General features: G+C 36.5%; 1 protein-coding gene across 1 annotated transcript in view; it reads left to right on the forward strand.

The window, feature by feature from the left end:
* ASCC3 (activating signal cointegrator 1 complex subunit 3) overlaps window positions 1–16,199 on the forward strand; it is a 251,135-nt gene that overhangs the window by 232,746 nt on the left and 2,190 nt on the right. The window contains exons 38-40 of the mRNA XM_039727495.1: window positions 8,609–8,760; window positions 9,271–9,421; window positions 15,422–15,628. Coding sequence (XP_039583429.1) covers window positions 8,609–8,760; window positions 9,271–9,421; window positions 15,422–15,628 — 510 coding nt within the window. The remainder of the gene's footprint in view (window positions 1–8,608; window positions 8,761–9,270; window positions 9,422–15,421; window positions 15,629–16,199) is intronic.

Consider the following 16,199-nt stretch of genomic DNA (forward strand, 5'->3'; position numbering starts at 1 on the left):
ATTAATTGAAATGGATAATTGAGGCAGTAATACCGTCACTCTCAGATTCAGCAGGGCAGTCTCAGAAATAATGTGACAGTTGTTGGCTTTGCATTGGAATTGGCCACAAGCCTCCACTTGTACTATAATCGTTGATAAAATAGTTTAAAATTGACAGGAGTAGAACTGCCATGGAGCTCAGCCCTAACCTTTGAGAAGTGTTTACCTATGGATGTGTTAAACACATCTCAGTAGGGTAGCTGGGCATTGAGAGAAGGTGGACATGAAAACAGATTCCAAACTGCAGAAGAAAGACTACTCTGCATGGGAAATGTGCCTATATCCCTGTAACAAGGACCTTGTAATGCTGTCACTAATGCCCTGTCTTTCCCCATCATGTTACTCCTCTGGAGAATCTAATTTTGGCAGGAAAGAAAAATACTCTTTGTGTTAAGCACTGTGATTCCTTAGCTAGATGGTGATGAGTATAATACTGCTTTAGCCATTCTAAACCAGTTAAAGTTGTTTGTGGTCATTTAAACTGCAACTTTTGCTATAGTTCTTACGAGAATTGTCTTTGTGGTATGGTTCAGAGTTGTCAAATATTGCACAAATATGCTGCCCAATTCAGCTAAGAGCTGGCTTATGTATGAAATGCTTACTGTAGTAAACTGCAGCTGTGCTGGGTGGGTGGTGGTGGCTCCTCAGAAGAAGCAGTAGAACACAAAAGTATTTCTGGCCATGCCAAGGAAAAGTAGCTCATGTTGCTCTTTTGGGACTCAAAGAAAGAGAATGTCCTTTGGCTCTGCTCTCTCATCATCCCAAAACCTCCTCAGTTCATAACAGCCACTAAAACTATTGATTTGGAGAGCCATGTCTCTTGGATCTTTTGTTTTTCTGCTTATGAAGAAGTGGAGAAGTTTTTAAAGGTCCTAAGAGTGGTTTGGGCTCATGTATTGCTTGTTGGTAGTGCAAGTGTGCCAGCTGCTTGCTGGAGGGTGGTGGGAGTTAGAGGAAAGGCCTATTTTACAGTTGTGTAAGTAAGATTTGTCCAGAAGTGTCCAGGGAAAGAGCTTTTGTGTAATGGTTGCATTGGCAACTATAAATAAATGGGAAGCTTTACTGAACAAAGGGAAGAGAATCAAATTAACTTCAGAACACAGAGGATTACTCAGAAACATGTGAAGAGCAGAGGCCACATCTCTTCAGCTGCTACACATATTCTTTGTGTATGCAGTGATATTCCAGTGATAGTACAATGTTTGCAATTTTACTTAAATACCAGCTGCTTTTATGGCTGTATGGCTATTATTGCACATTAGGAGTGTGGAAATAATAGAATAATCAAAAAATCTTGTTGTGCTTATACTGTGTGGCAACGCTCACTTTTAGATACTAAACATAAATGGATCACTTTGTAGGGAAAGTACCTGGACATGTTGGGCTGGAAATGCTCCCTGCTTGTGTTGTGTAGGTAAATATGTGGGAGAAGAGAGGGTTACCTTTGCTTGCTGTGGATAATCAGTGGTCTGGTGTATGGAAGCACCTTGGTGATGGTTTAATGATGATTTGGTGCTGCTTGTGCATAATCCCTCCCCCACCCATGACAAACCTTTTCCCAGTTGGGGCTGGAGGAAATGAGTAATGCTTAACCCATTTGTGTGATCAATTCACTTAAGCAGCTACTGTGAAATGTTAATCACAACTTTAATTTGTACTGCATTAGCATTTTGATTAACTTGTAGGCTTGCTAGCACACTTGAAGCACTTTTACTCATAGTTACAGCTCGGAAATGACTTTTTGATTAATTAAGTTTGTTAGACAGCAGCTGAGCTTCCTGAATGCTAACCTCAAGGGGCTAAAAGTTCAGGAGAAAGTTACTGGGAATAACTGTTGCTGCTGAAAAGGATTCTCGTGAATGCACTCAGAAATTTTGATTATTGGCAAAATATGACATACCTACTTTGAAACTAACTCTAAACTGTAAAAAGAAATTATTTCTTTTGAGAAAGATGCTGTGTATCTTTCATGGTTTTGGTAGATTTGTGTAATTTTTGAAACAAATGCTGGCTTTAAGACATGGTTTATGTTAGGAAATTGGGATTTATTACAAAGTGATTCTTATCAAAAACATTTTTTGTTTTTATGGTTCACTGGTATAGTAGAAAATATCAATTTATTAATTAGCAATTTGAAAATAAATTGGCTATTGGGACTCAATGAGTTCTGAGTGTGGTGTTATGCCCTACCAAGTTTACATTGCTGGTATCCCACTCTGTAGCTGCTTTTATTTCTGTAATAGTATTAAAAGAAATCAGTAAGATCCCAAATGTTGCACTCCACTAAATGTAGACAGTAAATGGTTTGTCCTTCTCCAGTTTTTCAAATACTAATAATGTTACTGTGGAGGCTAGAGGATGAATACAGGGATAGGAATCTTACAAAGCAGCTAGGAAGGTTGTAATTTGCATATATCAGTGAGACCTTTATGATGATGGAGAATGAAGAATTAGTCTCTCATAGGGGGTAGCAGAGCATATGGAAGAGGAGACTGAATATGCTTGTAAAAAAGATGTGAAGAGAAGTAGGATACAGAGGGCAGTATAAAAGGAGTGCCTCCTGAATAGGATTAATTACAACTTATTCACTATATCTCTGATGAAGTACAGGGGGGATGTTCTGTAGGCTGAAACCATGCAGCTGTGCAAGGGTGATTTAATTTATCTGAAAGAACTCCTCCCCCTCCCAAGATTAAAACATTTCTAAAAAGTAATTTTGAACTAGACCTCTGAATTTCAAAGGTTCTGTAGATACCCTGTATATATCTGTTTTACTGATATATAATGTACCAAAGGTAGTGACCTTAAACTCTCTGTAATATTTCTTCAAATAAATTCCAACTTTTCAAGTCAGTTGCTGATTCTGAGCTATGTAATTGAAGCATCATAGTCATGATTTATATAAAAACATGAAACTTAAAGTACATGGCATGTTTTAACATCTGAAAAAATATTTTACTTCTATTAGCAGACTATCAAGTCACACATGGATCATAATAAAATCTTATGTATTGGAAGGCTTCCTACATTTAAAGCAAAAAAATTTATTATTATTCTGAATTCACAGTTTTTAGAAAAATAGGTAAAATGCATACCCTTTTATCTATAAATATTTGTTACATAAATTCTTAAACAGTAGTCTTAAACAGCTGTAAGTAGGCACAATTCTAATAATTTTTACAGACCTGTGGATTTAAACTCCTACGTATAACTGAAATTTAGTCCTAGACTAGACTTTAAATTCATTAATAAAAAAGTATCATAATCTGTGAAGCTCTGATACAAAAAATAAGATTAATCTTTCAAGAGTAGATAAATTTGAGCCATGTAACTCATCCTGAGTACACCTGACATTTTATTCCCTATCTACAAAGTCATTGCCACCACTGGCATCGCTGTGGGCACTCAGCTTCTAGCTGAGTAGTCACAGGTCTAATTCTCAGCTGGAATGGAATTTCTTATATTTCTTTAGCTTGCCTCTATATCCAGAGCAGTTACCATCATAGCTTCGTTGACACTTCCCCTAAATATAATTTATCCACAAAATATTAACATTTGTGTTTACAGGATTTAAGTCAAAATGCTTAGTATATTCAGAGTTATAGGACAGGTGACTTCAAAAAGAAGAAATTATTCTAAGCAGTATTGCAGGCTGTTAATAAGATGCAAGCTGTATCACTTTTAACACTTCAATAGCTTATCTTAAAGGAAAAAGCTATTTAAGTCATTTGGGTAGATCAGAAATTCTGCTAGTTTTAGTCTGGTCCCCTGCCACCTACCCAGTCGTACAAGAGTGATCCAGAGTATCTGACTTTCAAATGAAGGATGTGAAAGTAATACCAAAAACAGGGTTTATAAAAACTTTGTTGAAAAAGTCTCTAGAAGAAAGAATTTAGCAATCAGGATATTTTCGTAGCCTGAAAAATCTCCGAAATGAGTGGGGGTGACTGGAGGGGTATGTTCATTATGGAACAATTTAGTGTTCCAATTTATTTTGAGCACATACAGGGAGTGCTTAATAACACCAGAGAAATGCAGTGTTTTGCTGTCAAAGAGAGTGCCACACACTCAGCTCTTCCACATCCTACTTCCACCTTTTCTTCCCCTCAAACTAGGGAGTTGTAAACCATCATTTAAATTCCAAGCATCGGTAATAACTTTGGCTACAAAGAGACAGACTGTTAAATTTCAGCTTCATGTCAGACCAGAAAGGTACAGTTTGATCAGTTTAAATCATTCCATACCTAAGGATAAGCAGCTGCTGCTCCTGAAAAACAGAAGATGAAAACCTGATCATAGATGCTGATGGTTTTGTCTCAATGAACTTGTGGAATGATGACAGCAATAGCAAGATTTAGATCTGAACATTTGGCACTCAATTCTGAATACCATCAGAATGAAAGCTTTTGCCATACCTGACAACATCTACATCAGTGGGTTACTGATCACTGGCATTTTTGTGCTGCCCCAGCCATGGTTAATAGGTCATTGCTTCCCACATTAGCACAAGCCAAGCTGGTTTTGATAGTAACAGACAAAATGCAAAGGAGGTGTCACTAACTGCTAATATTACTTTGTAACTGTCCAAGTATGACATTGGGAAGTCTTAAGAACTATTGCCTGAATCTTTCATGAAAATCCATCTCAATATAGGTGTCTGCTTTTAACTTTCCTAAGCGCAGAAGGAGCCCCAAATAAGATGATGATAAACATATTTTCTATTATAACAACCAATAATTCCCTTGACTCCTTCTATTTACCCCATTTATTGTACTTCAGGTTAAAAAGTGCTGGGCTTAGAGGGGTGATTTTTGGTTTGGTTTGTTTTTTTTATTTAATTACTTGGTTTACCAAAAAATACATGGGTGGTTTTTTCTGTAGTTAAAGCATCTTTACTGTTTCCTGTTTCACTTATTGCATTCACTGTCTTCTTTTATATTTCTCTCTGTGATGAAATTATCCTATATTGCTTTAAATTCTTAAGGCTAGAAAGGCAGGTAACCAGTTTGTGCCATTTCCCAATTTAGAATAATACTCTTAATCTATTCCAATCTTACCCACTCTAAGATGTTTAGAATTTATTTACTATTTTGCAAAATAACAGCTTAAAAAGCCCTAAGTTTCTATAAAACTATACTGGATTTGACTTAAAATAACAACAAGCTAAACAGGTAGCAACTAGAACAACCAGAGAGACTAAATACGTTATTCATCAGATAATATAAATATTAAATACTTTAAAATTTTGTGGTTTGCATTATATTCTTTGTTTAGTTGCTTATATTTACGTTTGGAGATAGGGGAATAACTCAGTTTGTCACCTTGAGTATTTATAGGAATTTCAGTAACCATTTAAGTACCAAGCATCTCCGTGTTTTACACTTAGAGGAAAACAAAATCTGTGGAGGTTTCCAAGGCAGCAGATGAAACAAGCCAACTTTACCATTGTTCTGACTTTTTCACAATGTCACTGTCTTGGATTTCACATCCAGATAGAGATGCTGTGAATAAATTCTATGGGTAAAGAAGCAGAAAACAAGGAGGAAAAGAGGATTTGCCGTGTGGATTCATTATAACAATGTGGAACACAGAGTCTCACACACACAGGCTTTCCTTACTCCCTACGGGATATCTGTCTGTAGGCCTCCATCAATTTCTAGGAGATTTTCTATGTGAAAGGATCCTCCAGTTAATTTCAAAGTATAGCTTGTTTTAGATTTATCTTTCTCTTACATCTTCACTCTTCTTTTCCCCTTTTCAAACCTCTGTTTAAAAGGGGGGAGAGGGATAGATTTAAAAAAAAAAAAAAAACACACCAAAACAATGTAAACAGTGTTATGTGTGCATCTCCAGAAGCATTCTATGAAATACCACTGCTTCATGCTGACTAAAAATACAACTTACTGTATTCTTCTAGTCACTTGTGGAAAATGCAGGATATTTGTGCACCTGTTATTCTTCACATACGTACAGCAGTATCGTCACTGGGGAACATGATGTCTCAGGCTGTCAGAATAGCAGCAAAGAACAAGAATCAGGTAGTGGAGAACAGGAGGCAGATACCAGACTGTCTCAGCAACACAGACAGCTCAGAAACATGGACTGCACTGTGTGGATAGTCTTCAATATACATTAAAATGTGAAATCAGGTAAAGAGCAACTCATCTTAAAGTTTGTTTCAAAGACTGACTCCAGTCTGAGGCTGAGAACAATTTCCTCCTTTTGCAAGTAAATGACATGTGAACTAACATATAAATCTGCAGGCCACAAAGCTTCTCCTTTCAAATGTGATTTCTAACATAATTTTACTTTCTATTTGGTGAAAACAATCCTACATGGAAATCACTGTGGCAAACCAAGTGAAAACACAGAAAATGGAAGCCAATAAGATTGTGTTGTGAGGTACTGGTTTTAGGGTCATTAGGAATGTTAGAGAGTTTCAGGATGCTATGACTCTTCCTTCAAAAAATTAAATATTAAATCTGAATCTTTATTAGCTGAAAGGCCCTTTATCTACAATTCATGAAAAATGAGACAACATTTGGGTAATACAGGGTAACACTTCAAATATTTTTCTAAGTGTCACTGATCTTATCACCCCGATCTGGAAAAAAAATCCTGTTGAAATTGCATTGTAAACTGCTAAAATAAACTGTGTAACTCTGCCAGGAGTGAAACTAACTTGTGTCTTTAAAGTCAGTATTTCTCCAGAATCAGTGTAATTTAATTGAAATAGCTCTGCGTGTGTAAACAACTCCTTTGTTTAAAGAAGATTTCACTGTTTAGTTTGCCTTAAGTAAATGCTGCCTTTTGTTTGTCCGTAAAACATTTGATTAAATGTAAAGACTTACACAGACAGCTTCTCCTCATTACACTAGTGGCTGGAAAATAAGTTAAAATGGTGCAGGTATCTGCTGCCTAAGTAAGTATCAAACAATATAATTTGTGTTTACAAGAAAAACCCATGGAAACATCTGAAGCCTTGTCCTAAAATCAAACTACAACCCTCCTAACACCAAGATAGTATTTAAAGAGTCGTTGAAACTGTTCAGTACACCAAATTCAGTGTATCAATGCTCCTTGCTTTCTTTAAATAAAACTATTTTCTGGTATTTTAATCAAACACTAAATTTCCTCTATGGCAAACTACTGTTACATATATGACTTTCTACTCCGATATGAATTAGAGTGCTTTAAGATGAGGACCCACACTTTATTGTGATCATAATATTATTGAAAAATAAAATAAACAGGACAACTAATACATTATAACATTAATTTTTTCACCAGTTGGAATGCTTTCATAAATCATAACAATTCTTTCATTGTACTATAGACAGGGTGGAAAGTATGCTATATATCTAAATAGCTACAATTACTGTTAAAAAAAGTTGAAACCAAAATTCATGTTTGGTCCTTTTTCCCTTGAAAGAACTCTTAAATTCACTTTCAGACTAACCAAACAGACTATAAGTCCAGTCAAGAAAAAAAACAAGCAGAACCATTTTTTTTAATGTCCATAGGGCCATTTGAAGTGCAAAATCCATACTGAATTAGCTTTCGATCTTTAGATCTTTACTGTTAGTAAACAGTATACCTCTTATCTGTACTGTCAAAACATGGGAAGTAGAAATGGAACAGAAACTCATGAGGCATGGAAGGCAGGATGATTTTTAACACTTGGAAATCTGATGTATAGCTGCATAGGGGGGGTTTTATTTGTTTGTGTTTTCTGTGTACTTTGGGGAAGCTTTTCAGGATCAAGAGAGAGATGCCAAAGGAGAGACAGCCAAATATCCCTCGTTCTCAAGACAGTCAACTATTTGCAGTGCAAAGGGCAAAATCCATTTTGTTTCAGATTGCTTTTACTCACCATAGGTAAAATATAAACTATTTTGTAAGCTTTCTTCAAGATTTCAACTTATGTGTCAGTGTTGAGCAAAACCTCTAATACGCTATTAAGCTAAATTTTAGTGGTTTCATCTAGTCCAATTCCAGGGGGTTTTTTAAGTACTTAGTTCAAATGGAGATAACAATTGTTACTGGTAAATGACATTAGTATTAATTTTTGAACAAATGTAAGGATATTGGTGGTGTTCTTAAATAGTTCAAGGATTTTGAATAATTATGTAATTCTGAGAATACTGTCATATCAAAATATAAATAAATACTGCCATTAATTGTAACTTTTTCTTTTACAGTAAATGTTGGGATTTTTTCCCTTCATTCTGAGTTGAGTTGTGTCAAAGAACAGTTATTTGTAAGGAAAAGAGTGTACCTTCAGTTCTCACCCCCAAAACCATTGTGGAAATTACCTTTTCAAGAGTAAGAACTGATGACCATGATAGAGGATTTAATTTATCTTTTTTCAAGGTGAATTCCAAAGGTCCCTAACTGCCGTCAATAGAGGTTGAAGTAAATTCTTATGTTAAGGCTTAGAAATCAATGTTAAACATTAATCACATGATCCTTGTATGTATGGTCCTTGAACATATACATGTTCCTTGTATGAACCAGGTATGTAATTATACTTGTGGGGTTTTTTTTACTATGTGTCTCCTTTGCTTAGGCAATGCTGGATGTTGCAGCACATCATGGCTGGCTGGTGACAGCTCTGAACATAACCAACCTGGTGCAGATGGTGGTTCAGGGTAGATGGATACATGACTCATCCCTGCTTACTTTGCCAAATATAGAGCTCCAGCATCTTTACCTTTTTCGGTATGTAATTCTTTTAAGCATTAGCAGGTTCCCAATTTATTTCCCTTCCCGCTGCTGATTGTGTTTGAATGGCATTGTTGTGCCCAAGAATCTTCGTTAACGAATCAGAAGCAGAACTCTGTCTTTCACAGTGATGCTTTCCCAAATGGATTTTCTGTTTCTGTTTTCAATATTCATTGATTAATTAACCCCCACAGATTATTTTGAGAACTGTGATTCCAGACAAATTAACAGGAGACCACTGGAAGGGTTCCAAGTCCTAACAAATCTAACTCTGTATGTTAATTATCTCTTTATTTTAATCCATTATAAAACTACATTAGTATCCATCTTAACATCGTAGATAATGCAAAGCTCTATAGATGCTTAGATGATGCAGTAATTAATGCTAACCAAAAATAAATGACCACCCTTTGAAAACAGAACGCAGTATTGAGTTTTACCACCAAAACAACTGAATACAAATGTTTGCTTTCCCTCCCTGGGCATATGTTTTGCTCTCTGTATCAGGAAGTGGAGCCAAGGCCAAAGGAAGAGTGTGCATGGAGGTTACCAAGGACCTATTGAGTGTCTTCCCGAACTAATGGCCGCCTGCGAAGGAAAAGAGAATGTTTTTGCTTCCATTGTGGACAGTGAGTTGCCAGCACCACATATTTCACAGGTAACACTTTCTATCTGTGACCATTATCGTTGTGATTGGAAAGGAGGAGTAGTTGGGCAAAGAAATACTCTCTCTCCTTCAGTAAATACCATGTGATGTTCTGTATAAAAGCGCATACATTCATTGCTCTAAGTTCAAGGTACTGCTGGCTTTGCAGAAGTTTTTCTCTGCCTGTTTTCTTAATATTATTCTCACTTATTCCCTGCTAAGAGTAACAGACTCTGGTTTATGGTTGATATTACAACATCTCTCTGCTCTAAAGATGCTTCTCTAGGTCATTCAATCAGCAGTTATCCAGCTTTTCATAGCTCTGCACTAGGAATACATGCATTGCAAATGTCATCATAGCTGGTTTCTGAAGTGGTCTGTCAAACACCATTTTTTCTGAGAATACTCTTAGTAAAAGATCCAGCACTCATTTTCTGTTTGAAACAGAAAAAGAAGATGAAAATTTCATACCTCACAGGGGAGGGGAAAAAAAATACTGTTCCAAAATGTTGAGCTGCTAAAGCCTCGTTTTCAAGGCATTTGCAGCAAAGGATAGCTATATTCTATAGCATTCATCACATTCTAAGCCTATTGATTTCAAATAAATGTAGGAAAGATGAAAACTTCAAAAGCTATACTTCAAATGTTTTTTATTTGAATGTTTAAAAGGACAGTTTGACTGTTCAGCTTCAGTTAAACCTTTTACTGATACGCAAACAAGAAGAAAAGTACTTAAATGTCTGTAACAGACATCTGCATTTGTAACCAAATTAACATCAAAATTTTGAATTAAGAAAATGTATTGACATCAAAAAAAGGCTTCCTTTAACAACAGATTTCTAACATAATACACATTGATTTCAGTCCAACTTTCAGATGTGATAAAAAATTAGAACATTGTTATAATTAGTTCAGGGAGAACTCAGAAGTAAACTTACTTAATTTATTTGCATAAATTGCCATTCTGTTATCTTTAAAAGCAAATGCAAATTGGCTCTGTCTGATATGATGATGGTTATTTGGCTCAAAAGTGCTTCAATTTGCGTAGCAATCTGGTGTCGTCTCTGCAGTGAGGCGATCCCAGGTAACATACAAATCCTGAATTATTCCAGAAATTAGTATGTTTAAAGCATCAATTTAAGTGCTAATTGCAGTAGTAATGAGAAAAAGCAGTACTACTGTGAGATTTGCATCTACTGCCCCATCAGTATGCCTGGAACGGCTGCTGACTGGCAGAGGATTTGGCTGCTAATTAAATAATTGTATGCATGGCAGTGTTCTCGTCTGATTCAATAGATGAAGATTAATCCTCAGATAAATATGTTTGGCTGGTATTGAAATGTCTTAGCAGTTTCTTCAAAAATAGCTTGCGTGTATGTGGTGTGTACGTTCACACTGTGAATGACTCTGTGCCTCTATATATCTGTGTTTGTAAATACAGATGCATATAAGAGGGAAAAACAGAACGTCTTGCCATCATGTGAGGAGAAACTTTCATTTCCATGATGAGCTGGGAATGGCTGTATTGGGTACAGCGAAGCCATGACTGTGTTGTGCAGGGCATTACAAATGTGAAAGCTTTATACCAATATTTTATATTCCTTGCAGTATTTTTTACAGAAAAAAAGGTGAAAAACTATTGTAATACCTTGCACAGAATTAAAATTCATATTGACACTGCCTGTGGTATTTTTTACAGAAAAAAAAAAGGTGAAAAACTATTGTAATACCTTGCACAGAATTAAAATTCATATTGACACTGCCTGTTGAGTGTCTTCATATGTAAGTCATATGTATTTCAGTGCTCACATAGACAGAGGCCAACCAAGAGAAAATTTCTTCAGCATCTGTTTTCTGTGTTTTCTATAAAGAAAGAATATCAGACTACAGAGTTTAAGCTTAGCCTTCTGGCACCAGACATGACCAGAGCCAAATAAAGTGGTAAATATGACACTAAATTGCCAAAACCATTCTTTTCCTAAAAAACCTTTTACTTCTCACTCAAAGTATATTGAATCCATATCTTAAAGGTAAAGATTACTAGCAAGACACTGGTAAAAACAGCTTAAGCTTTGCATAAATTTCAGGCAGATGGGAAAAGGAAGAAGTTTTACATTTGGAAAGAAGAAAATGCCTTTTAAGCAGACTGGTAATTAATTTTTAAATAGCAGCTCTTGAAACTGCTCATGGATTTGGAATATTAGGCTCGGTCCTGGGGAGACAGATTATTGGCAAAAATACTAATGATGGTCCCAAAGGTTTGTGAAGAATTTTTTATTTGATTATAATTTGAATCTATGGGCTTGGTAGATAAATGTATATGTACAGTATATATGTGCATGAATATATTGAATATATTGATATATTTAAAAGGAGGTGCTTATGTCTTCCTATGCAGTAAAAAAAAAAAAAAAAACATTAGTTGATATATTTAAAAGGAGGTGCTTGTGTCTTCCTATGCAGTAAAAAAAAAACACATTAAAATTGTCAAAAAATACATAAGCCACATGGGAGTCTGAGTTTAAGAATTTAGTATTATAATTCCAAACCTCACTGAAAGTCAGGGCAGCTTTAAAAGCCAACAACCTAAATTCAAACTATTTAGACTAACCCCACTCTTTGGTCAAAGCTCTATTTTCAGTGATTCATTGTGAATCATATTTCTTTAACAAATCTCTTTCAGTTTCTAAGTCACTTAGGCATTAATCACCCTTTAAAATATTGAGTTGATACTGATGTTTTTGAAAGAGAAAAAAGAAACTTCAAGATTGAAAATAAATAAATATTATCTCTACTATAGTAATCTGCTTTTACTCTGGAAGTATCTGTGTTCCTATAATCTTTTTTTCATTTTCACCTGCTACTCCTTGACTTTTTTCCTTAGTGAGAAAAACATTTCTTCATTTTCCTCACATTGCATGCATGATAAAAAGGCAGCCTGCTGTGCATACTGTCTCAATGATCAAGCAGTTCTAACTTTGCTGATAATTTTCAAATACACATGACTTGATAAATCAAGGAATCATAGAATCCTTTGGGTTGGAAAAGATCCTTAAGATCATCAAATACAGCTGTCACTAGCCATCAGAGGATGACATATTAAATCTACTTTCTTATCTAATTGGAAAGTTACTCAGGGTTACTTTGGTTTGTTTGTGTTATGAAAACTGTATGATGACATGACAGCCTTTGACAAATAGATTATTTTGGGATTGTGTTATATAAACCAGCCCAAATCGTAATCTTCACCAGACTATGGTGAAGCTAACAGGTAATGCCACTAAAGATGTTAATAAATTATCATTTCTGCTGAAATTAAACATTGTTCTAACATATTTGTTACAGGTCTTGTCCTTTGAGACACATAAAAGCTTTCAAGCTTTTATGTACTTTTGATATAAATTATATCTAAAATACAACCAAAGAGGTGATTGCCAAGTTGGTTTATATCAGGGTGCCTCTCCTGATCTAAGCAGAAATACCTTGCTTATACACACAGAGACACAGTGGGTCTGTAGAGTTCCTACCCTAAGTTTCTTCTTAAAAAACTTTACATTGAACATAAAATCATTTTCCACTTGAGATGTTACTACTCAAGTTATCATTCTGTATGATGTGCTGGAAGCTGGTTTAGTAGTCTTGTGTATTATATGTATCAAAATCCTAGCAATAGTGATTTAGTTAAGAATGTCCATGGTATTTTTTTCACCTTCTTCAAAGTGTTGTCCTTTTTCCCCATTTTCTTTCAGAGTTGGGAAAAAGATGTATTAATTCCTTAAAGTCCTATCTTTTTAGTTTCTGTTACAATATTCCTGTTGTTTCCTAGCTAAGACACCACTAAGAACATTGCTGCAATTCATCTGTTTTCCTCTGCTTTTACCCTGCAGTTCCTGAGCACTCACAGCTGGCCCTCCCCACCTTCTGCACTGAACAGACACAGCTGTTCATGCAATACGCAGAAGAGGAGAGAGAGAGAGAGAGAGAGAGAGAGAGAGAGAAAGAGAGAGATTAGTTTGTAGCTGAAACCAGTTTTCTCATTTAGTTCAGCCAGGCTCTGGTAATGCAGCCATTTTAATCCAAATAAGCCTGTGCTGCAGCCAAAATGGGCAGTCCTGCCCTCCCCGTGCCGCTTTCACCTCCCCTGACCCAGCTCACCGCACAGCTGCACAAATGCTGTGTCTGCCTCGGGCAAGGAGGTGGGAATGAGCATCTGGGGACAAGGGGAGGAGGAGGAATCCTGTCAGCCCTCTCACTTTCAGTCAAAGTGGCCCGTAGCCAACTGGCTACGTGAATGCTTGTGCCAGCAGGGGAGGAGGCTGGACCACTTCTTTCAGTGGCACTGGAGGCTCATGCTTATTCAGACCTACAGGATTAGAGAATATGTTGCCACAATCAGCTTTAAGCTGATCTAAGTTCACGCTGTCACCAAAATGATTAGCAAGCTGATCCATCTAGCTGCACAATCCCAGCAGGGCAATGCCAACATACCAGGGATGGAGATGGGCACAACGAGCTGGTGGGGAGAACGCTGGAGAGAGAGACAGCAGCACCTTTCCTAGGGCAGCACGACCTTAGGTCTGCTTTCCCTGGCTGCTGTATCCCTAATCATGTATTGACATATACTATTATTGTCAGTGTGACTCCACGTGCTATTATTGTCAGTATGACTTGTGGCAATGATGTCTCCAAAAAGCAAACTGAGCTTTCATTAGGCCTCTAGGCCTTCCAGCACAGAAAAAGTAATCAGACACATCGAGACAATCAGACACATCAGACACAATCTAAATGAAAATACATTTTGTTGAAACACTACATGGTCAAACCCATACTTGAAAAATAAAATATGCTTTAGTCTTTTTCCAGATAAAACATTTCTGTTCCATGCTATTGCCCATGTGACTCTGCCTACCCTCTTCATTCCCACAAGTTCCCATTTTGGCATCTGATGGCTCTTTTCCAAGACCAATATTCTTATTTCCTTCTTCTCCTTCCCACCCTCTAGCTTTTCATATATGCTGATTCCTGTTCTTTTCTGGGGGTGGAGGGGGAAGATGGCAGGACAGAGGGTAATTCTTGGTCTTTAGTTTTTTTCTTCCAGTGCCATCCTCATCTATCTTTTTCAGCCATAGAAAGGCCACAAATCACTGCCTCCATTCCACAGCCAATCCCATTTCTTTTTCCTAACAAATTTCATTGCGTGAACATGCTGATTTTCTTTTTTACTAAATGAAAACCTACGTTGGTCCCTTCCATTTTTGTCACAGCTTCTCAGAGCTACTTTTCCTTGTCTGATAGAGACCAAAATGAGAGAAACATAGGGCTGCATATTCAGGATGCCTTTTTAAGGTTAAGAGTGTCATGTTAAGCTACAGATTGTATCCTCTAACAACAGCTCTCTGCACAAGGATGAGAAAGTTGAGAACCTGTTGCAGTTCAAGGGAGACCGCAGAGACTTAAAATTCCTCAGGAAGCCTCTAAGAAGGAGAGTTCATGAGGATCGATGTAAGAAAACCTCAAAAAAAATAGGGATAACTTTGGATATGCAGTTGAACTTTTGGTTAATTATCTGAACTGATCCTCTGAACTCTCTGAGGTTTGCCTATTGCTAATTAGCACTGCAGTGACTTGTTCTTTATGGATTATGCTAAGGAAGTTTAATTTAAAACTTAATTATACTAGTTTTTAAGTGGCTTATAGGGAAAAAATACATTAATCGGGAGCAGTAAGAAATTTTTTCTGTGTTCAGACACCAGTAATCTTAGCAAGGCATGTGCAACGTGCTTGAGGAGTTTCACATTTGTTTTATTTGCTAGGAAGAAAGTAGCATAAGAGGTTAATGAAAAGTATTTTATGCTTATGATTGAGAGTTCTACAATTACATATATTCTAATACACAATAAAATATTATTATTATAGAATAAATATGTAGACTGCACATTGAATTGTTATTGTTAGAGTGGCAATGATTGCATAGATTATCTCATAATCCGTAGGGATCTGTTTTTTCTACAGGCTTGGAATTTCTTGTGCCGTTTGCCAATTCTAAACGTCAGTCTGAGCATTAAGGGCAGTTGGGATGACGCAGTTCAGCCACACAACGAAGTACCTGTTCCTTCTTGGACAACAGACACGCGAGATGACAAGAGATGGATCAAACTGCATGCTGATCAAGAGTATGTGCTCCAAATAAAGCTGCACAGAACCCAGATGGGGTATCAGGTAGACTTATTTATCATTTCCTTCCCTGCACAAGTGTCCAATGATCCATTTACATTGTCAATGTTATACAGTATAATAGGTTTCTTTATGGTTTAAGTATTATGTAAGTTATAAACACTTTCAAAGCCTTTTCTGTATTCATAGTAAAGAAAATGGTTTTTTTTTCAGGTTGCAACAGTATAGTAAGTAGGCTCCTAAGGTAAAATCCTAGACCAAGTCAATTAAAAAAAAACCAAACTAATTTATAAGCTTTCCAATTATAAGCTTTCCAATTTATAAGCTTTCCAGTTCACAGGTGCTTCCAAACTGCATATAGACTCAGACCTATAAATATATTTCTATTTGTAATACATCCTCAGGCCTTTACTGAGAATATTTTCCTTATATTTTACATCTGATGCTTTTTTGAGCAGCTCCTAGAACAACTTCCACATACAATTCTTTCCCACTACATTCAGTCCCAGCCCTTTGCCCATTTAAAGCACATCCCATTGCCTGCTGCTCAGCTCGCTGGCCCCTCAGTAAATCTTGGTGTGCCAAGTCAGAAACTCCTGCAGGAGCTGCACTATTT

This window comes from Passer montanus, unplaced genomic scaffold, assembly GCF_014805655.1.
Source record: "Passer montanus isolate IOZ18808 unplaced genomic scaffold, ASM1480565v1 scaffold11, whole genome shotgun sequence".
NCBI lineage: Eukaryota > Metazoa > Chordata > Aves > Passeriformes > Passeridae > Passer > Passer montanus.